Consider the following 24,185-nt stretch of genomic DNA (forward strand, 5'->3'; position numbering starts at 1 on the left):
TTTTAACAACAAGGAGTCCGGTGGTACCTTAAAGACTAACAGATTTATTTGGGCATAAGCTTTCGTGGGTAAAAAACCTCACTTCTTCAGATGCATGGAGTGAAAATTACAGATGCAGGCATTATATAATGACACATGAAGAGAAGGGAGTTACCTCACAAGTGGAGAACCAGTGTTGACAGGGCCAATTCATTCAGGGTGGATGTAGTCCACTCCCAATAACAGATGAGGAGGTGTCAATTCCAGGAGAGGCAAAGCTGCTTTTTGTAATGAGCCAGCCACTCCCAGTCCCTATTCAAGCCCAAATTAATGGTGTTAAATTTGCAAATGAATTTTAGTTCTGCTGTTTCTCTTTGAAGTCTGTTTCTGAAGTTTTTTGTTCAAGAATAGTGACTTTTAAATCTGTTATAGAATGTCCAGGGAGATTGAAGCGTTCACCTACTGGCTTTTGTACGTTACCATTCCTGATGTCCGATTTGTGTCCATTTATTCTTTTACGTAGGGACTGTCCGGTTTGGCCAATGTACACGGCAGAGGGGCATTGCTGGCACATGATGGCATATATAACATTAGTAGACGTGCAGGTGAATGAGCTCTTGATGGTATGGCTGATGTGGTTGGGTCCTCTGATGGTGTTGCCAGAGTAGATATGGGGACAGAGTAGGCAACGAGGTTTGCTTCAGGGATTGGTACCTGGATTGGTGTTTCTGTGGTGTGGTGTGTAGTTGCTGGTGAGTATTTGCTTCAGGTTGGGGGGTTGTCTATAAGTGAGGACTGGCCTGCCTCCCAAGGTCTGTGAGAGTGAGGAATCGTTTTCCAAGATAGGTTGTAGATTGTTGATAATGTGCTGGAGAGGTTTTAGTTGGGGGCTGTACGTGATGGCCAGTGGTGATCTGTCATACTTAACCATTTTAACTCTCTCCTTTTTCTTTAATCTTCTAAATAAACCTTTAGATTATAGGTACTAAAGGATTGGCAACAGTGTGATTATTGGGTAAAATGTGAGTTATATATTGACCTGAGTATGTGGCTGATCTCTTGGGATTAGAAGAACCCTTTGTTTGATTAAATTGGTTTTAAATAACCACTCGTTATACAGTCTAGTGTATGAGTGGAGAAACAAGGGCTGGGATGCCTAAGGAGAATGCATTTTTGACTTCATGTTAACCAGTGTGGTGAGACAGAAGTTTAACTTTTGTTTCTGTCTTGGCATATCTAATAATAGAATAACCACCAGTTTGGGGGTGAGTCTGCTCTATTTCTCAGCAGTTTGTCCTGAATCTGGTATTCTCAGCTGTGATCCACTGAGGCACGGTGACAGTGATAAACAACAGTTTGGTAATTTAAAAAAAAGGTAACTAGAAATACCCTTTCATTTAACTTTGAGATCAATATTTTACAAATATATCGCTACAAAGAACATTAAATGGTCTAGACAGTATTTGGTTCTGCCATGCGGGCAGGGGACTGGACTCGATGACCTCTCGAGGTCCCTTCCAGTCCTAGAATCTATGAATCTATGAATCTTTCAATTTAGAACAAAGTTCTCTGCATTAGAAGTTTTAGTGCTCTGTGGATACCAAATTCTCTTACTTGGCCTGTCAGTAGAGCAGTCTCCTCCCACCTCCCGTCTCCTTACATTGCTTTAAATGCTGATCAGTTGCTGCTTCACAGAACTGAAGACAAATGTTTTCATTTCAGCTTTGATTTCTTCCCCATCCATTCTTACCTCTTTCTGCAATTTCATTATGTACCAAGGTCCTGGAGAGCTGACTCTGTAAACGTTCAATTTCTGCATCTTTGAGAGCTAACTGCTCCTGAAGCTGGGCTATTTCAGCCTGAATGAACAGAACAGAAATTCAGAAGGTCACCATCACTGGATACCCACTCGTTCTCAACGCCCAAACAAAACGTCACTTCACTTGACTCCAGGCCCTGATTTATAACTTCTTTTAATATTACGAAACTCTTAGATCCTTAAAAATGCCACCTATCCTGCAGGTACGCACGGTTTTTCAATGGTATTAGCCCTGCAGAGCAGGAAATGCCTTGCAAGGATGGTGTGATTTTAAGGATTCAGGACTGTACAGCCTGATCAAATACAATCAGGCTGTTTCCTTAGTAAGTAATCTGGGAATAGACAGAAAGTATTAAGGGCAGTTGTTTTCCCAACAGTTTGTACAAGGCTTTACTTGGGCCAGCAATATAGTGCTAAAAGGGAACTCAGAGTCATTTGCAAGAGAGCAGAATATTTTCCCAAATTTTACCCACGTTTTGGAAGAGAGCCCTGCAGTGTTCACCATAGTCATGGGTCATTTTATTATGTAAATTGTAGTTCGGATTAGGTGTAGCTTCTACTATTGTGATATAATATTTCTGTTTCCATCATATTAAAAAAGATAAATAATCAAACATAAGAAAAGTGTCCTGGGTTGACTTCTACTAAGTTTGATCACTGCTGTCAGACATTTGGTAAAACTTGCTCTCACCTGCATCAGATATTTTAGATGGCAATTATGCCAGAAGCAACGCATGGGCTGAAAACCAACCATGCATATGGATCAAAACACAATCGTTAATTTCCACACATCAGAATTCAGGCTGCCCTTATGACTAGGTAAAATCTCACACTCTAAAATTTCTCAAAAATCCAGCAGGGATAGAAATACAGACTTGTCCAACTGGCAACATAATGATACTATTATCTCCTGTTAGTCCGTCTGAGAGCAGCTGGCTGTAACACACTGGGCTATTTTAGAAAACAGCATCATTTTTCAGATTTTTGTGCATCTTCAGAAGCACTTAAAGCATTTGCCTCAGTAAAAATGTACTGTGATCTACCCATGACATTTCTAATAGACATATCACTTTAGTATCTAGCATCTTGGATGTAAGGTGTTACCAGGTCCTCAAGACATTATAATTAAGAAAAAGCCACGATCTGACAGGGAAGAAGGGAAGAGATTTAGTTTAGTCGGTGAAAACACATTTTGACAAGAAGGAGCAGACAGCTGGGTGGCAGCAAAGGCTCACCATTTCTGCCATCAAATCCTCATGGAATATAGGAACTCAGCTTACTAACCCTCTGAATGATTGCCATGCGTTGTTAGTGACTAATACGCTTTATATATCCCAGCCAGGGAGACATTTCACATTTTTCTTTCAGTAGCTGGAGCAATAGGAAGACAGAAGTGCAGACTTCCTAATAGCAGATTTGGACTTGTCTCCTCCACCCCATGCTTCAATCTTGGTTTCTCCCTTTCCTCTTTTAATTCAATTGCATGTCATCGCCACAGTTAATTTTCCTCTTCCTTTCCCTGCACTTATATTCCTTTCCAGTCCCATATCTTCTCCCACTCATTTCTCTCAAGAAGTCTATTTCTCTCTCTCTCTCCCCCACCTTTTCTCCTCTTTCCTCTGCCTCCACGCTCCTCCACTTTTCCCTTTCACAGTCACTATGATAATAGATCGCACATCATTTTGACAAAACATTTACCAAAGACCTAGAAAGTTCATTGTCACTGTTTCAGAAGATGGATTTATTACTGTGACGGAATACAGCCCTGTATATACACTACTGTAATAATCTTTGTAGAAAGTATACCTTGTAAGATACCATTTAAAAACTCATAATTTGCTGATCAGTATTGTCCTGCTAAAATATGTGTGGCAACATTGTTAAGATTCCCCTGTATGATGTTATTAACGCACGTTCCAAACCCCACTGACCTGGCCAGGCAGAAGTCAGGTCTGTCCTAAACAAAGAGAGGAATGTGTGCTTGTCTTAATTTGCATTTATGCAGGAAGCAGAGTCATCAACCAGGGAGGGAAAACAAAGGAAATTTACACATATTCTTCCACATATACTCTACTCTTGTCTCCTGACTTTCAGATCAGGGTCCCTCCCCCAGAGTCCAATGGCTGTTTATTTTTGTCTTCTCACATGCAGAAAATGAGGTGGGCAGGGAGAGAGAAAAAGGGGAGCTTTGGGGTGTTTGTCCCTCTGCTTTTTAGTTTCAGTCCCCCTCTTGAGTTCACACCCCTCTTCCTGCCAAAGAATGGCCACTTACCCAGGTGACTGTCCAACTGATTTTGTTGATACCTGGCTGAGGCATCCATTTGCCTTTTGTCTCTGAGGAACTTGTTTGGGCTATTTCCCCAGATAAATATGCATCAGTAACATCATACAGTAGAATCTTATAACGTTCAATTTTGCCACACATTTTCTCAGGACAATTATGATTTTTCAAATGATACCTCGCAAGATATACTTTGTACAAGATTTATCATAGTTTTGTAAAAGTGGTGAATATAAGGGTATAGTCTGTCACAGAATTATATTAGCCTTTTTTGTAACTGCATCACATTGTTCGCTCACCTTCAATTTGCAATCCATTATAACTCCCAGATCCTTTTACCAGTATTACTGCCTAGACAGTTATTCCCCATTTTGTAGTCGTGTATTTGATTTTTCCTTCTTAAGTGTACTACTTTGCACTTATCTTTACTGAATTTCATCTTGTTGATTTCAGACAAATTCTCCAATTTGTCAAGGTCATTTTGAATTCTAAACCTGTCCTCCAAACTGCTTGCAACCCCTCCTAGATTTTATAAGCAAACTCTTCACTCCATTATTCAAATCAATAATGAAAATGTTGAATAATATTGGATCCAGAACAGACCCCTGCAGGACCCCCATAGATACCTCCTCCCAGTTTGACAGCAAACCAGTGATAACTACACTTTGAGCACGGTCTTTCAACCAGTTTTGCACCCACCTTATAGTAATTTCATCTAGACCACAATTTCCTAGCTTGCTTATGAGAATGTCATGTGGGGCTGTGTCAAAAGCTTTACTAACAATCAAAATATATCACATCTACTGTTCCCCAACACCATCCATCGGGCCAGGAACCCTGACAAAGAAGGAAATTAGGTTGGTCTGGCATGATTGGATCTTGACAAATCCAAGTTGGCTACTACTTATTAAACTATTATCCTCTAGGTGTTTACAAACTGATTGTTTAATAATTTGTTCCAGTATCTTTCCAGGTATCACAGTTAGGCTGACTAGTCTATAACTGCCTGGATCCTCTTTTTTCCCATTCTTAAAGACAGGTACTATGTTTGCCCTTCTTCAGACCTCTGGGAACTTACCCATCCTCCATGAGTTCTTGAAGATAATCACTAACAATTTCAAGATTGCTCCAGCTAGTTCATTAAGTACTCTTATGGGAATTTCATCAGGCCCTGCCAACTTGAATACATCTAACTTATCTAAATATTCTTTTACTTGTTCTTCCTCTATTTTGGTTTGCATTCCTCCCCCCTTGTTATTAATATTAATTGCATTAAGCATCTGGTCACCTGAAATATTACAAACATCACTAGTTTCTTAACTAATTTGAAATAATCTGAATTTACTCATGTGAGTAGTCCTTTAGAGCTGACTGGGAACTATTCACATAAGAGGTAACTTGATTATGGACTATAAGTACCTCAACAGGGAGGAAATACTATATACTAAAAGGCTTTTTAATCTAGTGGAGAAAGTCATAACAAGAACCAATGGCTGAAAGCTGAAGCCTGACAAATTCAAACTAGAAATAAGGCACAAATGTTTAACAATGAGGGTAATTAACTATTGGAACAAACTTCAAAGGGAAGTCGTGAATTCTCCATCTCTTGATGTCTTCAAATCAAGACTGGATGCCTTTCAGGAGTCCATGTGTTAGTCAAACACAAGTTATTGGGCTCAATACTTGAATAACTGGGTAAAATCCAAGATGATCCATTCTGGCCTTATACTCTACGAAAGTTATTCATGTGGTACACCAAAACAGCTCTGCATTTTTCCTCCCACTGCTGTCTTTGTCTGCATCTGTGAAACTGTGAATTTCAAGCTAGAGAACTTACTCCAGAAGCTAGTAACTGATATGGAAAGAGTGAAATAGAAAGCTTGAAAGGAAGGCTTGCTCATGGAACAATTCCCTTGTTAGCCAATATATTAGTTTTTGGAAAAAGAGAGGAGAACGGTGTGGCAGGAAGAGTAAAAATCCTAAATAAAAGGATAGAACAACTTTAAAGGCAAAATCTGCATTCAACAGATTGTTCACACAAAACCTTATTTTATAGTCATCAGTGAAATGTATTAAATGTTAAAAAAAGTAAATATTGAGGGAAATAGGGAGTATCCACTTCCAGGTTGGAATAAATCTGTCTTTCATAAGTGCTACATTTACTGCTTACTTTGGTTGCTTTTAATTTCCATTCATATTGGGTTCTTTCATTTTCCAGCTCTTCCACTTTAATTTTGAGATGTTTGAGTTCCTGAAGCAAACCCTGCAAAAGAAAAAGATAAAGAACAGCTAAAGAAAGGCTCAGCCGAGTGTTTGTTTTCTGAGAACACGAATCAAGGCTCATCCATGACACAGTCCAGTGAATGTGGAACCATCCATGCAAAATAAACTTTTCCTTGTTATTTGTGCACCCTAAATTAAGCAAGTGAAAGCTACTTTGATTTGCTATATTATTAAGTGGAATCCTTTCTGAAACTCTCTAGCCAAAATTATGACCAACTTTGCTTGGTTGTGTAGGAAAGACGGCTGACTCTGATGTGTTCAGGTGCTTGGATCCACTTATATCCATGTTATATTGTACCAAGGGTTGCGTTCAGAGGTTCTTTAAAAAAATCTAGCAGTCTGAAATGCTGCCCAAGAGTCTCCTAATGTTCACAGAAGGGAAAAAGCCCCCTGCTGGCAGGTATTTAAGATACCTAAAAACACCAACAAATACCACAGATGAGGCAATATTCAGCAGATAGGCACCACACACAAACACTTTACAGACAAATAAGACTATGTCCCTACCCGAGGAGCTGATGATAGCGAGACCCGTCAGTATATAAAAGGTTCCATGTTAATTGATGCAGCCAAGAGATGCATTTACAACAACAACAAAAAGATTCTCAGCAGCTTTATTAGGATATATCTACATGGGGAGTCTTAATGCAAAGCTTTTTGCTGCATGGCTGATAATGCGCCGTACACAAGCTGCACCAATAGCGTTCACACGGTTTGAAACTCCTCCAGGAACTGGTCCTCTAGAACTAGCTGCTCAGTGTCCTCCTCTTCTTCCTCACCCTTGTCCTGCTTCCACTGTTGCTGAATTTCCTCCTGCTGCTGGAGGAGCTGTTGCTGCTGCCACATCCTACACTCAGCGGTGCGACATGTGGTCTCCAGAACTGAATTTGTTTGGCTTTGAGCCCTGAAATACACACCAAGCAGTCTGCCACCATGTTGAGCAGAGCATTTCTGGCCTTGGAAAACCAGCATGGTTTGGTAGGAATGAATCGTTCTGCAGAACTGGGATGACCAGCAGTAGCAAGAAAATTTCAGGGTGGGAAGGGCTAATTTTTTTTTAGACAAGTGCTGAACTGACCTTGGAGCTTCATCAACAGCGTATCAACATGCTGTACACCATGCCCCTAGAGAAGCAGGTCACTATTACCATCAGGAAGCTGGCCACTCCAGAATGCTGCTGGTTGGTGGCAGAACAATTCAACTTGGGGAGATCAACTGCTTGGGACATTCTCATGCAGGAGTGTCATGCCATGGAAAAGGTACTGTTGCATCCAGTTATAATGCTGGGTAATGCTCAGGAGACTATTGGGAACCACATACATGCAAAGCCATCAAACTGTCTGGGACAACTTATAAACTATCTCCTATCATTTGCCCCCTCCCAGACCCTCATTCCCCCACTAAGGCACAGAACTTATGAATAGGAAGTGATAGCTCTCCATGGTGTTCCAAGGGCTGGTTGACCACCATGGTAGGTTTACAGACATAAATGTAGGGTAGACTGGAAGTGTACATGATCAGAACTCATGTCTTTTCAAACTAATGGAAGGAGGACTGTGAAACCCCAGGAACAGCACTCGGCTCTTTTTTTTGCTCCGCCGGCGGACCTCCCCACCCCCATGTGTCCCGATATTTTCTGGAGACCTGTCTTAAGCCCTGCTTCCTTGGTTAATGAAGCCATTCACAGACCACCTGGACAGAATGACAGAGCTTTTTAACTACCCACTCAGCAGCTGCAGAATGGTAATCAAGTGTGCATGTGGCCGTCTGAAAGGGAGATGGCACTGTTTGTGGAATAGTTTGGAAGCGGCAGAAAAAAATGTGCTGAGCATTATATCAGCATGTTGTAGTCTATCCAATATTTGTGCAGATAAGGGGGAAAGCCTTAACAGTGGGTGCGAGGATGAGGTCCAGATCTTGCTCAGCGGTTTGAGCAGCCAGCCAGGTATACCACAGAAAATGGAAAGACCCAGAGACGTATTGTTTGGGATGCCCATTGTTCTTATTTTGAGTCTCATCCCTGAAAACGTGTGGCTATACAACCAGCTGTTAGCCCCTGGAAGTGGGATTCAGGTTCATTGGGTGCTGTAAGTGTGGCCTTGTCCAAGTACTTTTGTGAAAATCCATAAATTATTTTACCATTGTTTAAAGGGATTTCTAACTTTCATGCAGTGATGAGACATAATATATGAATTTTAAATGGTTTTGATTATGAAACAAGAAAGAGTCATGTAACAAACCAAAAATTAAGTTTTTACTGATGCAATACTACAGCAGCTTTTAATCGAAAATATATTAAACAAAACAACAGTACAGCCAACACTGAAAGTGCAGTGCAGTGCAGAACAGTTGGCGGGGCGGAGGGGCTTAAAGTTACAGGCAAGTATACGCCTTGCTTCCGTCTCTTCTTGTTCGTGGGATTTCTGGGATTGAGTGCCGTGGCTCAAAGTTATCAGGGGCACTGAAGGACTCAAAAGAGCTGGACTCTCAGATGCATTTTTTCTCTGTGCCTAGAGGTTGACCTCTGCAAGGGGCATGGCTTCTGGGAACACTGCTGCAGGGGGCTGGAGGAGGGTGGAGTTGCAAGTGGCCCCAGTAACTTGTATTGTCCAGGGGCTGAAGAACGTGCAGCACCTGCTGTCCTAGCACCACCATACGACAAGGCAGCATTTTTTGGCTTAATATAGTCTCTCTGAACTGCCTCTGCATTTCCCTGTCCTTTTCCAAGCTCTCCTTGGTTATGGCAATGCTTTCCCTGGTGACTGTGATGTTGTCCATGGCCACTGACAATGTCTTGTTTGACAGCTCCATTTTTTTCTCCCTTTGGCTCCTCAGATACTACCTCCACCTTTCACACATCTTGAATTTTTCTTCGGGACTCTGCTATGAGCTGTGCAAACATCTTGTCCCAAGTCTTCCTTTTATGCCCCCTCAGGTTGGCCAGGCACTCTGCCATTGACAGAGGCCCTCTCCTTGGCGGTCTGGCCATTGCAGGTGCCATGGCTGCAGGAGAATGGAAAAAAACCAGAGTGGACTATTGTTTGTTTTCCAATCAGGCCATGATAGCATTTTTTTAAATATGAATTACTGACTTTACCTCCTTGATATTCTTCCCAGTCTTGGGGGAACCTCAGAGATAAGTGGTCTGCGTGTGGGAAAGGTGCTGGTTGCACTGCAATTTTAGTGTGTACAGTGTATGCTGTCTTGCCTTGCCACTGTGTCTCGAATTGCTGGGGGCAGGGGAATTATGTTCCCAGTCATGCTTTGCACTTTTGTTTGTGCGTGGGAGGTGGCTCTGTGCTGTCATAGGGGTGAGGTGGGCATCAGGGCATGAGCTGCATAGTAATCCCCTCTACATTTCCTTTGTGCTGTCCTGAGTCTCGATGACGTTACACTGAAGAGACTAGGAGGCAGAGAATAGCCTTATTCAAAAGGCAAAGGGCAGACCAAAGAGATACACTGTGAAGATATTCACCAAGATGGTCCCCCAGAAGTGCTGTAGGAGTAGAAAGGAGTTGCGAGCTATACTGGGAGGAATGAGTACGTGGCAATCCCGATAATGTGAGAACCAAAATCAAGCCATTTCTCAGTTTTAAATTCTGCTTTATCTCACCTGCAGACATGGAGAAAATCTAGAGAAAAATAGACAGGGTCCTGCAATAACTGTCAGCTACAATGTACAGGACACGTATACCTCAGTGAGTAGCATTACTTTTTGTATCTGCACTGGGCTTTCAATAAGCATTTACACCTCATGTAAACTATGAACACTAACCAAATTCCTTTTCCTGTAACCAGTGTTTCAGTAACTGTTGTACTTTTAGCACAACGAATGTATTAATTATTTGAATCTGTCACAGGAGGGAGTGGGGTAGAGGCTGTGGCTGTGCCATGCTGTAAGCTGCCATTCTGAGAGGGCAAATGGGTGACGGTGGAAGGGGGTTCGCCAGGCAGGACAGATGAGGGAAGGTGAAAGAAAAATGGGCAGATAGGCACGTACACTCCATGGAGTGGGCCTGAAGACTGTTGATGGTCCAGGATTTAGGATGGAAAAGAGGCAGAGTGCTCAAGTGGAACAGCTGCCATCTTGGGAATGTGGATTTGGGGGGAGAGGGGGGATCTGAGTGAGAAAGGGAAGGGGGAAGGAAGGGGGCTTGGGAAACTCAGAAAGACTCCTAGTTTATATCGGCCTAAAATGAGCCGTGGGCCACCCAGACAGAAATCAGCACAGCAGCATACCACAATTAATAAAATAATAATAATAATAATAATGAAAAACTTTAAACAGGTACTTACATGCCGAACTTCCCTCCAGAGGATGTGTCTCTTTGGTCCCAGCCTGGGTTACTGGCGGGGACTTGGACTCGGCTGATAGAGGGCAGGAATTGGGCTCTACAGCTGCAGGGCAGGAACTGGGTTGATTTTCACTTGGCTCTCAGGGGACAGCTCTTTGCCCTCATCCCACTCATCTTCCTGGTTGCCCTTTGGCAGTTGGAAAAGTGCTGGCAGCAAGATCCAAAAGTGTTTGCTGATCTGTCCAGTTCTTTGTAAAATGGAGAGGTTACATGTCTCCTGGTGGATGTCTTCCTTGCATCCCTCATCTTAAGGTAGGCCCTCCTGAGCTGTGTGCTCTTTCTCCAGCACAGCTTGGTGTCCCGATCATGACTCTTAGTGGACATCTGCTTCACGACACCCACAAACTGTTCTTTATCCTGATGTGACCAAAAGAGCTTCCTGCACCGACTCTTCTCCCAGATGGCAATGAGATGCAGGGTCTCAACATGGCTCCAAGCAGTAGCACAAGGCAAGTTGTGGGGACTGTGGAGTGGAATTGCTATAGTACTGCAAGAATACTGACACACTCAAGCCCAGGAGCAAATGGGCAAAAGCTGGTCTCACACCTGGTTTTGCATGGGGGAGGGTCTGTCCTGGGAACTTGACACCAGGGCAGGGGATGCACACAGGTACATAGACAGGCCAGTAATGGTCGACTTCAAAGCACTGAGGGATAGCTGTTGGAGCAGTGCATACACACGAACAACAGATCTAACTAAATCAATTCGTAGCTAACTTAGTCCACTTTGCTAGAGGACTCCAGAGTTTTGCTGTAAGTGTGGAGTTAATGTACGGGGATGCGTTGTGTCACGTTTATGCTAGCGTTATAGAAGCAGATTAACTCAACTTGAACTGGTTTAAAAACCCCAGGTAGACGAGTTGTGTCTGTTTAATCCATCAGCAGATGGACAGTTCAATCTTCTCTGCTGCTGCTCAGAGTTTTCCTCTTCTTCCCTGCCTCACAGGGGCATTGTGAAGATAAATACATTACATTTGTTAAAGATTGTAAGGGGCTCAGATACTACATTATGAGGCCCTTATAAAGTTGCTCAAATATCTAGATAAGACATATAGAGGGAACACAGCGAATACTCCTTCTCCCTTCTAACAGCCAGGGTGATTTGGTTGGGGATGGGAGGCACTGCTTCAAATTTATTGGACAAGTACTAGCTGAAGACTGATATAAAAGATGACACTTTGAGGAGGGTACCAGAAGAGCATCAGGATAGGAATCTCAGCACCTTCCCATTTCCCAACACCTTAAGAGAGATGGAGGGTTAGGAAGGAGGGACATCTCACCTGGGCACTGCCCCTGTCTGGTATGTTTAGCCACTTGGCTGTTAGGAGTCTGGTAAAATTCCCAAGTCCTTTGTTTCAGAGTAGCAGCCGTGTTAGTCTGTATCCTCAAAAAGAACAGGAGTACTTGTGGCACCTTAGAGACTAACAAATTTATTTGAGCATAAGCTTTCGTGGGCTACAGCCCACTTCATTGGATGCATGTAGTGGAAAATACAGTAGGAAGATATATATATATACACACACACAGAACATGAAACAATGGGTGTTACTATACACACTATAAGGAGAGTGATCAGTTAAGGTGAGCTTTTATCAGCAGGAGAGAAAAAGAACTGTTTGTAGTGGTAATGAAAATGGCCCATTTCCAGAAAGTCCTTTGTGTGAGTGGTGAGATTCTGAAAGATTAAGGGGGAAGAGGAGCATGGTATTTTGGGATGAGAGATCTGGGAGGCAGAAGTGCACGAGGAGACAGAAATTACAGAAGAGAAGGTAGAGAACACGACATAGGGAAAGAGTTATAAGGGAGTGGAAGGAGAAAGAGGAAACAGATACGGAAGACAATGAAGGAAATATACACTATGATCTACAATAGAAAAGAAAAGAAAGATGAGGAAAGTTTAAAGCCAAGAGAGAGAATAAATCTCATTTAAAAAAAACCCCCAGAAAATTGACTATATTTTACAACAGCACACAACAAACAATACATAACCATCTTATTACTTTAAATTACAGAAGGTGTGGTTCTGGAATATGTATGAACAAAATCACCAGTATATTTTACTAATGGGCTTAGTCCACAGTAGGTACATTTTTCAAGCTTGATTTTAATGAATAGTAATGTTTTATAATTTAGCATATTGAAATGCAACTTTTGTTACCTTTGATGTTGGTGCCCAATTTACCTTCACCAGGCATCCAAGCAGAGGGGTTATCCCTGTCAGTGGGCCTACCCAAAGCTGTCCAGACAGGATCCTAATGACCTCCATCTATCTGACCATATCTTGCCTCTTGAATCCCTCCCCTCCTTTAAGATAATTATAACCTCAGTGTTCATTCTCTGACACCAACATTACTGATGAATCTTGGCACTGGCATCGAGGGGGCACTATTTCCCTGAACTAACATTTGTAATGTGACAAACCCTAAGCCTAATCCAAACACATGGATCTTGCATATTCTTGTACATTAAGGAACCCTACCTATGTCTCAGGGAAAACAAGAACAACAGTTCTTCAAATGTGCATTTTAAACATGGAACCCCATTCGTGATGCTGTTCATACCTTAATATAAATTTCAACCTTTTTCTCCAATGTGTATTTCATATGTAATGACTCACTAGTCAGTGCCAGACAGAGGTGAATTATTAAGCAAAAACAGCAGCCGTACGTTTAATAGGTACCAAATCAACAGAGGATATTTATAAAAAAAAATCCTATGAAAAAAAGGACAGAAAAATTATTTGAAAACCAACCAACCAACAAAAAATCAAAACATCAAAACCCTCTGTCAACATGAGCAGATTATAATTTGGCTTTCCAGAAATGATCCCACAAATAATTAAGGAAACACTGCAAATGCAGCAACCTGGAACTAAAAAGTAATCTTAAAATAGGCTTTCAAGCATGCCAGTGTCACTCCACCTCCATTCAATTTAAGCAGCTTAAGCAAAGTACCTTCTACCCTGACACGTGAAGTGGTTTTGATCAAATAAAGTGAAGGTTTGTACTGTAAACATAAAAAATGTTTTATCATAAGTGCTTGCTTCAGAGAATAATAAAAAATTTGCTTCAAGATTTTCAATTTTTTAAAAGTACAAACTGAAGTCTTTTACTAAGGTTCTTTTAATTAATTTCATTCTATCAGAACACACACAATGAACAGAATGAAAGGAAAAGCAAATTATTTCTGCAAGTGTGCTAAGCACTTCTTAATAGGCTCACTGTATTCAGTGTGTCAATGCATAGTTATGCTGACATATATGGTGGCAGATCACTTCAGAAACTATCCTGCTATACAAACAAACATAGTTCTATTGTTGGCATTCTAAAATAGAACAGCTATGACAAAATGCTTTTGAGAGTTAAAAGCAAAATGCAAACTTTATAAAAAAAGTTAGGGCCATATTTTGCTCTCATTGACATCTGTGCATTGGTAAAGCAGGCATCAATAAGAGCAGAATTTGGCACTCGGTTTATTATTAACACAGCACGCTCTCTAAAAAAAGTCACACAGATTAATGCCTATTGTTCACAACATAATTCTGGTTAGTGGAATTCAGTTTTTGTGAGAAAGGGGGCAATGCACAAAATTATGCTAAAGTGTACTTCTCATACATCACACAGAGAGCAATTCTTCTGGGTGAGGCTCTCTACCACTGATCTTGTGCTGGCCTGAGGACCATTAGCTGTCAGTTCAGGTTTCCTATCTTGAGACTTTCTTTCCTGGATTTTACTATTAATTTCCAGCTGTAGTCTACACATCTGCTCCTGTAGCTCACTGATCAGGTTCACTACTGACTGCAAGAAGGAAAGAGAGACAAGTGAGAAAGAAAATGAGGGGGATTAAGGAAGAAATAAGGGCAGGAAGCATAGAAGATTATTTCACAGTCACAGGACTACGGAATACATGAAGCTGGGAAGAGACTACAAAGAAACAAGCCTGATTTTCCCTACATAGGTGTAAATTGGTGTAAATTGGTGTAAATCTGGATCAGCTCTATTTAAGTAAGTGCTCATATACCAAGGGGATGGATGTTTTAGAAATACCTGAGACAGAGAAGTTTAATGGAGTTACTTGTGATTTACACCAGCGTGAAGGAGATCAGAATTTGGCGCCAGGTCTTTACCAATCTGCCCAGCAGGATACAGAGATATAATGACAACTGGAACCCATACTGTGACGTTGGCCAGTTCTGATAGCTGTTCTGGGGCAATTTGTGACCCCAGCCAGATTTTTTTTTTTTTGCTGCGCTAAAATGGGATCAGTTAGATATGTTAATATATGCACCCATCATTTACTAGTAAAAAGTTGCCATGTGATCATTCTGGACCATAATCTACTCTGTCATATAATTTATAATTACAGACATCCATGCCAAAAGAAATCCTACTCCAGAAAATAAATTAGTCGACCTCCATTCGACTAGCACAGGGGTGGGCAAACTATGGCCTGCAGGCCGAATGTGGCCCACCAGCCATTTTAATCTGGCTCTAGAGCTCCCGCTGGGGAGTGAGGTCTGGGGCTTGCCCCACTCCGGTGCTCCAGCCAGGGAGCAGGGTCGGGGGCCACTCCACGCAGCTCCCGGAAGCAGTGGCATGCCCCCCCTCCGGCTCCTACGCATCCCAACCCCAATTTTGTGAGCATTCATGGCCCGCCATACAATTTCTATTCCCAGATGTGGCCCTCAGGCCAAAAAGTTTGCTCACCCCTGTACTAGCAGGTCCCTTTATCCCCAGGACTAGCAAGGATAAGAACAATAGGTCCCTAAACCATCCATTCTGCCATTTAGCCCCACCAACCTGGGCAGGTTCCTGACACACATGATTAAGCAACACATATTGGAGAAGCCAAAATGATGCTCTAAAAGGGAAGGCAGCAGAATGACAACACAATTTTAAAATAACCCTATGTAAATACATTCAGATGGGGAACAGCTTCCCTGGAACAGTCAATAAAACAGGACACTTCTAGTTATGGGAAGGAAACCAAGTGCAAGTCTGTAGTAAAAGCTATGTGACATCCTATTCCCCCTCCTTAATTAAATAGCTCATAGTCTTCAATGCTTCCTCAGAGATTACAAAAATTTGGAATTGCTCTCTTAATATTCATGTATATTGATATCACGTATTTTACAGCCTTTCATTTTTCCTAGGTAAAGTAAATCTTATGACATTAATCAATCACCTAAGTGAGTGGGAAAGTTAATGGGCAGCAGAACACCCAGAGGGATTGGGGACCTGCAAAGGGGGCAGAGAGGAGATTTCCAAATTTTCTATTACAAAACATGAAAATCCTCTTAAAAGTTTACACTTACCTGAAACTCTCCTGCAGTGCAGTAAATGCAAAGCTAGCTAAAATTGTAGAAGGGATCACTGAGAACTTCTTTGTGCAGGGGAGCAGCTTACTGGGTCTCGGCATATACTGTTCCAAACAAGCAAATACTCTACAGAACCAACCGAGGCGCACTAACAGCACAGAACTCTGAAAGCAGGATCAAAGGCTTTAAATATACCCTCCCTTTTAATTTCCAAAGGTATGCACATCAGCAAGCTAGAGAAGTTATACGGCAGACGGGTATTTCATGCTAAGGCCCTGATTCAGCAAAGCACAGGCTAACTTTTAAGCACATACTGAAGTGGTTTGCTGAACCAGGGCCTAAATATGTGCTGTTTTCAGATCCCTTCCTCCACTTAGCAGTGGTTTTATACTGTAGATAAAATTATGAACAGCCCCTTTAACATTTAGGAAAAATTGTGTGGCCTGCAAAGTCTGGGTATTAGTTCCTTTACAGATTTTGCTACACTGTGCCAGGTCTGTAGGTAACAAAGCCAGCCTGCTGCAGCACCAGCTAATGCAGGTGGAACTGTATCCTTCATACGCTGAGAAGACCGAGTGACCACATCCATGAGTAACTTTGCACTAACACAGCAGGGCAGTGGGGAGGGAAGTGTTTCTGCAGCCAAGCCCATCATCCTATCACAGTATTGCCAGGGGAACTCCTGGAAAGCACAGACTTTGTGTAAAATCAGGATACTATCCAGAGTCCTTGATTTTCCATGTCTGGATTTTGTTCCATTCTCAGTCATTGCCACAACAAGGCAGCAGTTTTTAAAAAAAATTAACACTGTGCTGGTAAATTCCTATTGAGTACTACTACTGCTACAGGCTGAGATTTTAAAAGGAGACTAAGGGAGCTAGGTACCCATCTTCCACTGAATTTCAATGGGAGTTGGGTGCTTGCCTAACTCCCTTAGTCTCCTTTGAAAATCCCATCTTTTATTCTGCATTTGTCGTTGGCAGGGAACAGGGAACACTATTAACCTTTATGAGGCAGAGCCAAGCTACGTTTGCAGAATCCTTGGTGAAATCAGATGTGTGGGGCCCAAGCAGACTTCTGTAGGTATGGATTGGCACAGGTAAGGGACTGGCAGCTACTCTTGTTGTAGATTCCAGAAATGTCAATGCAGGAGTTTGGCAGCTGGGGAAAGGTCTCTTCTGCTTTCCAACTCTTTTCCACTGTGCTTCAGCGACTGGTTCCTGGAATGTGGGGCCCTGTGAGTCTACACACTCTGGACTTGCCTTGAGCCACCCCTGACAAGTTGGAGATGGTAAAACTCCCTGTCCTCCCCACAGACAATAAGATGGGTCCATAGAGGGAAAATGAGATGCTCCAGCTGCAGTCTCTGCCTTTCCAGCTGCGTGTTCTCCTTTTATAGGGAAAAGGCTGAGAGTACATTATTTTTATCTTTCCCTTTTTGCTTCTCCTCTTCTGGGAATCTCTTTCTGTATGTTTTCCTATACCAGGCCTTTTCTCTCTCAGCATTAAAGGCTGTTAGAGCTATAGCTGGAGTTTGATTTGGGCCAAAGAGCGGATCTAAACTCCCCTAGACTTTGGGGAAGTTTAGAGCCAGATCTAGGATCAAACTTTGTGGCTCTGGGCTTTCTCTGAATATAAGCACAAGAACGTTCAGAAACAGTGAATGCACCCTCTCTCTTTTGCCAATCTCTCCCCCACAGCTCTTGGACTGGGCTCAGAAGATCATGCAAATAAAATCTGGATTGAGGCCAAGTGATGCAAAAAGCTGTATATCTACTCCGCCTGTTAGCAGCTCCAGGACTGCAAGTGATAGGCTCCTTAGAGATACAGACATACCTGAGATAAATGTCAGGTTTCAGAGTAGCAGCCGTGTTAGTCTGTATCCGCAAAAAGAACAGGATGCATCCGAAGAAGTGGGTTGTAGCCCACGAAAGCTTATGCTCTAATAAATTTGTTAGTCTCTAAGGTGCCACAAGTACTCCTGTTCTTTTTGAGATAAATGTGTTTCTTTTGGTTTTAATTTCTAGATACAAACAAAAAGTGCCTCTCTAAATAACCCTAACCACAACAGATGAAGAATCATTGTACATGGGACGTAACTCTTCCTACTCAGCTCTAAAATGGTGGCAAAGCAGAGATTAGTTGCTACTGTTTGAGTCTTTCTTCTTATCCCAGTAAACTCTGTACAAAAAACAATTACTGAAAAAACAAGAAGCATTCCAAGTACTCATTCGTTTTCCCATGGCTAAAAACTATGGGTCCAATTCTGCCGCCTGTCGTCATCTGAGTAAGAGCGCCAGGATATGGCACAAAGCTCTTTGTCTTTGCATACACATACTCCCATTGAAGTAGTTTTGCCTGTATTATAACTTCAGGAAATCACATTGTTGCTTTATTGCACCAGCAAATGAAACTATAAAACATACAAATCTGAAGAAAATGTACAGGGCAAGTTTATGTAGATGTGCTGGGGGCAGAAATGTGGAAGCAGAGTGCCAGGAGCCAATTCCCCACTCCCACTGCCAGGAGGGACCAAGGCACAATCCCTCCAAACAGGACACTCATGATAGTGACAGGGCTGTGTCCCTCTCCTGCACGCTGTCTACCCAAGACAAAAAAGATTGCATCATCCAATGGGCCAGAAGGGCCAGTGCAGCACGTGTACACCCCCTGTGCACCAGGGACCTCAAGGAGTGTGGCAGTGCATTGCCTTCAATGCAGATCAGTGCGTAAGATACACTGTCTAGCCCACACCATACAAATGGTCCATTAATACAGCCAGACAGCGGCGTATTATCGCCTAGGCTGACAAGGCCTAGGCCTGGGGCGGCAAATTTGCAGGGGCGGCAAATTTGAGCACCCACAGAGAAGCTCCCCTGCTCCAGCTCGCTTCCTCCGCGAGTGCGCCGCCGCGTCCTGTTTCTCTCCCCTCCCTCCCAGCGCTTGCGCCGCGAAACAGCTGTTTCGCAGGGCAGGGAGGGAGGGGGGAGGAGAGGGAACGCGGCACGCTGGGGGAAGAGGCGGGGCTGGGGCAGGGATTTGGGGAAGGGATCCAATAGGGGCAGGGAGGGGGCGGAGCTGGGGGCGGGACTTTGGGGAAGGGGTTGGAATGGGGTCGGGAAAAGGGTGGAGTCTGGGCGGGGCCAGGGGCGGGCGGGGCGGCAATTATTTCAGGGCCTAGGAGTGGCAAAATCATTAATCTGCCACTGCAGCCAGGGCATACAATGCCAGGTGTGGAGAGGGAGGGGTAGGGGAGCATGACAGTTGTTCCTGCCACCACCTAATAGAAGACCTGGTTATGCCTCTGTACACAACGCAGGTGTCTCCAATGCAGCAGGTCACTTGATACTGCAGCACTTTACATAACCTCATTATATTTTTAAAATAATTTCTAAGGGGTCCAGAACTTCTAAAGAAAGGAAAAAGCTACAGAGAACTCTTCAGGTGGGACTCGAGAAACCAGCTCATAAACCTTTACAGTGCTGCACTGTGACAGAAGAGAGTTATTCTGCGTAGTGGACATTAACGTTGCAGAGCTCAGGAGTGGAGCCTGTACGTTTACAAACATCTATCCTCTTGGCCCTCCTGTTACATGGATAAAAATAGCACTTTCAATTTAGCACGTGCTTTTGAAGAGCCAGTGACAAGTGGCATTCAGTGTGAAATTAATACCTTTGAGGGGAGCTTAGTGAGACTCAACGGACTCTTTGTTACTAACTAAAATCAAAACCAAACCACAGCTTCATGTTGTGCAGGACAAAGTGAAATGGATTTGAGAGATAAAACTCAGAATCACTCCCAGAAGTATATCTTAATTTGCCTTATCTTCCCCTAATATTAGAGATAGAATTTAATAAATTCGATCTAGCTGATGGGAAACAGCTGGTTTAAAATATAAAAGCACAGAATTAAAAATTACATATATGTTTTAGATGAATTATCCTGTGTTTTTGATACTCATTTAAAAATAAATTTAAAAAATCCAATTGCAAGAGGCAAGTTTGAATATGCAATATAATTTGCAGGCAATTTAAAACGGCTTAGCTAGAGAATGCCTCTGGAGTAAAATAGCATTGGTGCTGGGGTGGGGCCTCAGCACTATCCCCTCTGGGGTAGTGTCAACACAGCGTCCCATCAATCAATGTCATACCCACCTGGGTCAATCCCAGCCTCAGTCTAGAGCACAGTGATTGGCTGGCAGATGGTATGGTGCTCCCCAGAAAAGGCAGTGGCTGGTGAAGGCAGCATCTTTCCGCTCTGCCTCCTGCATCTTCACCCACACTCCCATGCACCTAGCCTGTTCCAAATGTTTATTGCAGCTTCAATTTCATTTAACAGATTCAGTTACTAGTGGGTGCTATGTACATTATGGTTATTTTGCTTAGTCAGTGTTGGTTTGCACAGGTTTGGCTCTCTGAAGCAACCAGGTGGGCCCCAGCGTGACTCTTCAAACATAAGCACAGGTCACAGTCTCAGTTTTTCTTACTTTGGATATACTTTGGGTGGTGGTCTCTTAGCAGCCAGGATCAAACTGACCCTCACATTGGGGTTATGGTGGGGGTCAGGTCTACCAACCCTAGAGCAGTTGACAGTTTGGCATATACTTTAACCCAACGTTTCTCAACCGTTCCCACCAAACTAGAACCTTCCCTATCACTTAGGATAGGGCAAGTTAGTCATGACCCCCATGTTGAAAACTCCTGACACAATCCAAAAGAGATGGGATTACCCCATTCTGATGGGGTGTTTGGATTCTTGGGAGCACCTACCCCTTAGTGAGAGATTTGGCGATTTCCTTGTGAAGTAGATTACACAGACCTGGTTAGACCTTAGGGTTACATGGGATTCTACACTTAAAACACTGATAGTTCTGAGTGAAAAATCATAGGGAGGCCATAGATGATAAAGGGGCTGCTGTTACTTACTTGGCCACTGCCAGAATTTATCCCCCCTAACACTTTCAAAGTTTCAGAAGCCTTGGGAAGCTCAAAAAACCCAAATTCCAAACCTAGAAGTGGGCAGTAAATTACAGCTCCCATAGCTAACCTACGTACAGTCAGTATGTGTCCAACAGTTTGTTGGAAGCATTACAGAGGACAGATATTTTACACAACCTGAAATTCAAATTTCTTCTAAGTAAACTTAGAACAAAACATTTTTCTGCTGCAGTAGAGTGCAAACCTTAGTCCCAGAATATAGTCCTTGTAATCCTCCCCCGGCAGGCTACTGCAGAGCTCCATTCTGTTAGGAGCACAGCTCCCGCCCCTGGCTGAGGTGCAGGGAAGTTCTGTAGAGCTGTGCTCTGTGATGTGCCTGGAGAGTGGATTTCCTGCAGGGTCTCAGTATCCGATTCACTTCCTCACCCCATGTGCTAGAAACAAAGGTTCTGCTGTGCCCACTGCCTCCCACACCTGCAGTAGGGTCTAGTATTTGTCCCAATATAGACATCATTTCTTTTCACCAAGATTTCTCTTCATTTGACATTTACAGTGTAATTGCAAGAAACCCACCCCTCCTCCACATAAGGGAAAATCCTGCCCTCCCACCCCCAGGTCTGGTGTTCGTGACTGCTTCGGAACCAGTACAGATCTGCTATATGGGACCAGGCCACGATTGCGCTGAGCCACCGGCCATTCCCTCCACACAAATGGGGGGCACATCAGCTGTGGTAGACCTGAAACTGCAGCAGCAGCTGCAGAACTGCATTGTTGCCTTTGGAAGGATTCCTACACCCCCCTCCCACAGCTCTGTGGAAGAGGAAGGGTTACGTGATGAACAACTTTAATGCATGCTTTTGGAATGGACTCTGGGTCTGACTAAAGTGGCACAGTAACCTTTGACATTAGTAAGTATAAAAAAGGAAAACACACAGACACACATACAGTAGCATCTAGGGCACATTACCAAAAGTACAGACAGTGCTCTGTAAGCGGGAGGCAGCTGTTGCACACGCATTTCAGCTCAAGTGCTTCTCAGAACTACAGGATAATGCATGAGACTGAGCATCAGAAAATAAACAAGGAACTAAGTGAGACTCACCTCAGCTTTGTTCTGCTTCTCTTCATATTCACTCTGTTCCTTTTCCATGCCAACCAACTTAATCTTCAGGTCGGAAACTTCTGCCATTAGATCTAGTTTCTGAGTCTCTAGTGACGTTCGACTTAGCAGCTCCTGAAAGAACAGCAGAGTTTTCCCCCTAATTATTATTATTTGTATAAAACACTAGCAGTGAACTAATGTATTACTAACATTTATGTGGACAAAAGTCCCTGCCCAAGGAATTTACACTTTCAATACAGATTCGAGATGACTCTATATCTTATTTAAGAGCCACATTCACTCCAAAGTATAATTACAATTTTTTGTAACTTACTGTAAACCGTAATAAGATTTTACTTTTAAGGATTTAAAAAAAAATTAAACAGGAATTAAACAGTAATAAGTCACCAGGACCCAAGAGTTCTGAAGAAATTCAAATATGAAATTGCAGAATTAACAACTGAGGTATGCAACCTATCACTTAAATCAGCCTCTATACCAGATGATTAGAGAGTAGCTAAAAAAAGGCTCCAGAGGCGATCCTGGCAATTGCAGGCCGGTAAGCTAACTTCAGTACCAGACAAATAGGTTGAACTATAGTAAATCACAGAACTATCAGACATAAATAAATACTATACGTTGGGCAAGTCTCAACACGGCTTTTGTAAAGGGAAATCATGCATCAAACTATTAAAATTCTTTGAGACTGTCAAAAAGCATGAGGACAACGGTGATCTAGTTGATATAATGTACTTAAATAAATCTTTGATAAGTTCTCTCATCAAAGGTTCTTAAACAAAGTAAGAAGTCATGGGATAAGAGGGAAGATCCTCTCATGGATCAGCAACTTGTTAAAAGATGGGATACAAAGGGTAGGAATAAATGGTCATTTTTCACAGTTGGAGAGAGGTAAATAGCAGGGTCCCCAGAGCAGCTGTACTAGGTCCAGTCCTGTACAACATATTCATAAATGATCTGGAACAGTGAGGTGGCAAAGTTTGCAGATGATACTAAATTACTCAAGATAGTTAAATCCAAAGTGGGCCACAGAGAGTTACACGGGGATCTCATAAAACTGAGTGACTGGGCAACAAAATGGCAAATGAAATTCAATGTTGATAAGTGCAAGTAATGCACATTGAAAAACATAATCCTAATTATACATACCAAAATTATGGACTCTAAATTAGCTGTTACTACTGGGAGTCATCGTGGCAAGTTCTCTGAAAATATCCACTCAATGTGCAGCGCCAGTCAAAAAAGGTAACAGAATGTTAGGAACCATTAGGAAAGGGATAGATAATAAGACAGAAAATAATGCCCCTATATAAATCTGTGGTGTGCCCACACTTGGATACTGCATACCGTTCTGGTCGCCCAATCTCAAAAAAGATATATTACAATTGGAAAAGGTGCAGAGATGGGTAACAAAAATTATTAGGGGTATGGAATGTCTTCTATACGAGGTGAGATTAAAAAGACTAGGACTACTCAGTTTAGAAAAGAGATGACCAAGATAAAGGAGGGGAGTCTACAAAAAAAGAGAAAGGTCTACAAAATCATGAATAGTATGGAGAAAGTGAATAGGGAAACGTTATTAACCCCTTCACATAACACAAGACCTAAGGGTCACCTGATGAAATTAACAGGCAGCAAGTTTAAAACAAACATAAGGATGCACTTCTTCCCACAATGCACAGTGAAGCTGAGGAACTTGTTGCCAAGGCACGTGATGAAGGCCAAAAGAATTAGATAAGTCCACAGAGAATAGGTCCATCAATGGCAATTAGCCAAGATGGTCAGGAATGCGACCCCATGGTGTCCCTAAATCTCCAACTGCCAGGAGATGGGACTGGACGACAGGGGATGGATCTCTTGATAATTGCCCTGAACTGTTTATTTCATTGTCTGAAGCACCTGGCATTGGCCACTGTAAGAAGATAGGATACTGGGCTAGATGGACAACTGGTCTGACTCAGTATGGCTGTTCTTATGCACTCGCTGTCTATAATTTAAAAAACATGTGGCATTGCAGACAAGTTTGAAATAAGCATTTATTACTGTTGGAAAAAATAACTATTATATATGTTATTACTGGAATTGTGACAGATTT

The 24,185-nt window shown here is 42.6% G+C and overlaps 1 protein-coding gene across 8 annotated transcripts in view; it reads right to left on the reverse strand.

Moving 5' to 3' along the window:
* The window catches only part of PPFIBP2 (PPFIA binding protein 2), a 191,072-nt gene that overhangs the window by 39,868 nt on the left and 127,019 nt on the right, over window positions 1-24,185 (reverse strand). For 6 of the 8 annotated variants that reach the window (XM_029911425.1, XM_029911426.1, XM_029911427.1 and 3 more), the window contains 4 exons: window positions 22,073-22,204; window positions 14,331-14,513; window positions 6,250-6,342; window positions 1,730-1,838 (listed from right to left, as the gene is read on the reverse strand). In XM_029911425.1, coding sequence (XP_029767285.1) covers window positions 1,730-1,838; window positions 6,250-6,342; window positions 14,331-14,513; window positions 22,073-22,204 — 517 coding nt within the window. The remainder of the gene's footprint in view (window positions 1-1,729; window positions 1,839-6,249; window positions 6,343-14,330; window positions 14,514-22,072; window positions 22,205-24,185) is intronic. The other 2 variants (XM_029911430.1, XM_029911429.1) reach the window with 1 other exon arrangement.

Source organism: Terrapene carolina, unplaced genomic scaffold (genome assembly GCF_002925995.2).
Source record: "Terrapene carolina triunguis isolate 2854851 unplaced genomic scaffold, T_m_triunguis-2.0 Scaffold96, whole genome shotgun sequence".
Taxonomy (NCBI): Eukaryota; Metazoa; Chordata; order Testudines; family Emydidae; genus Terrapene; species Terrapene triunguis.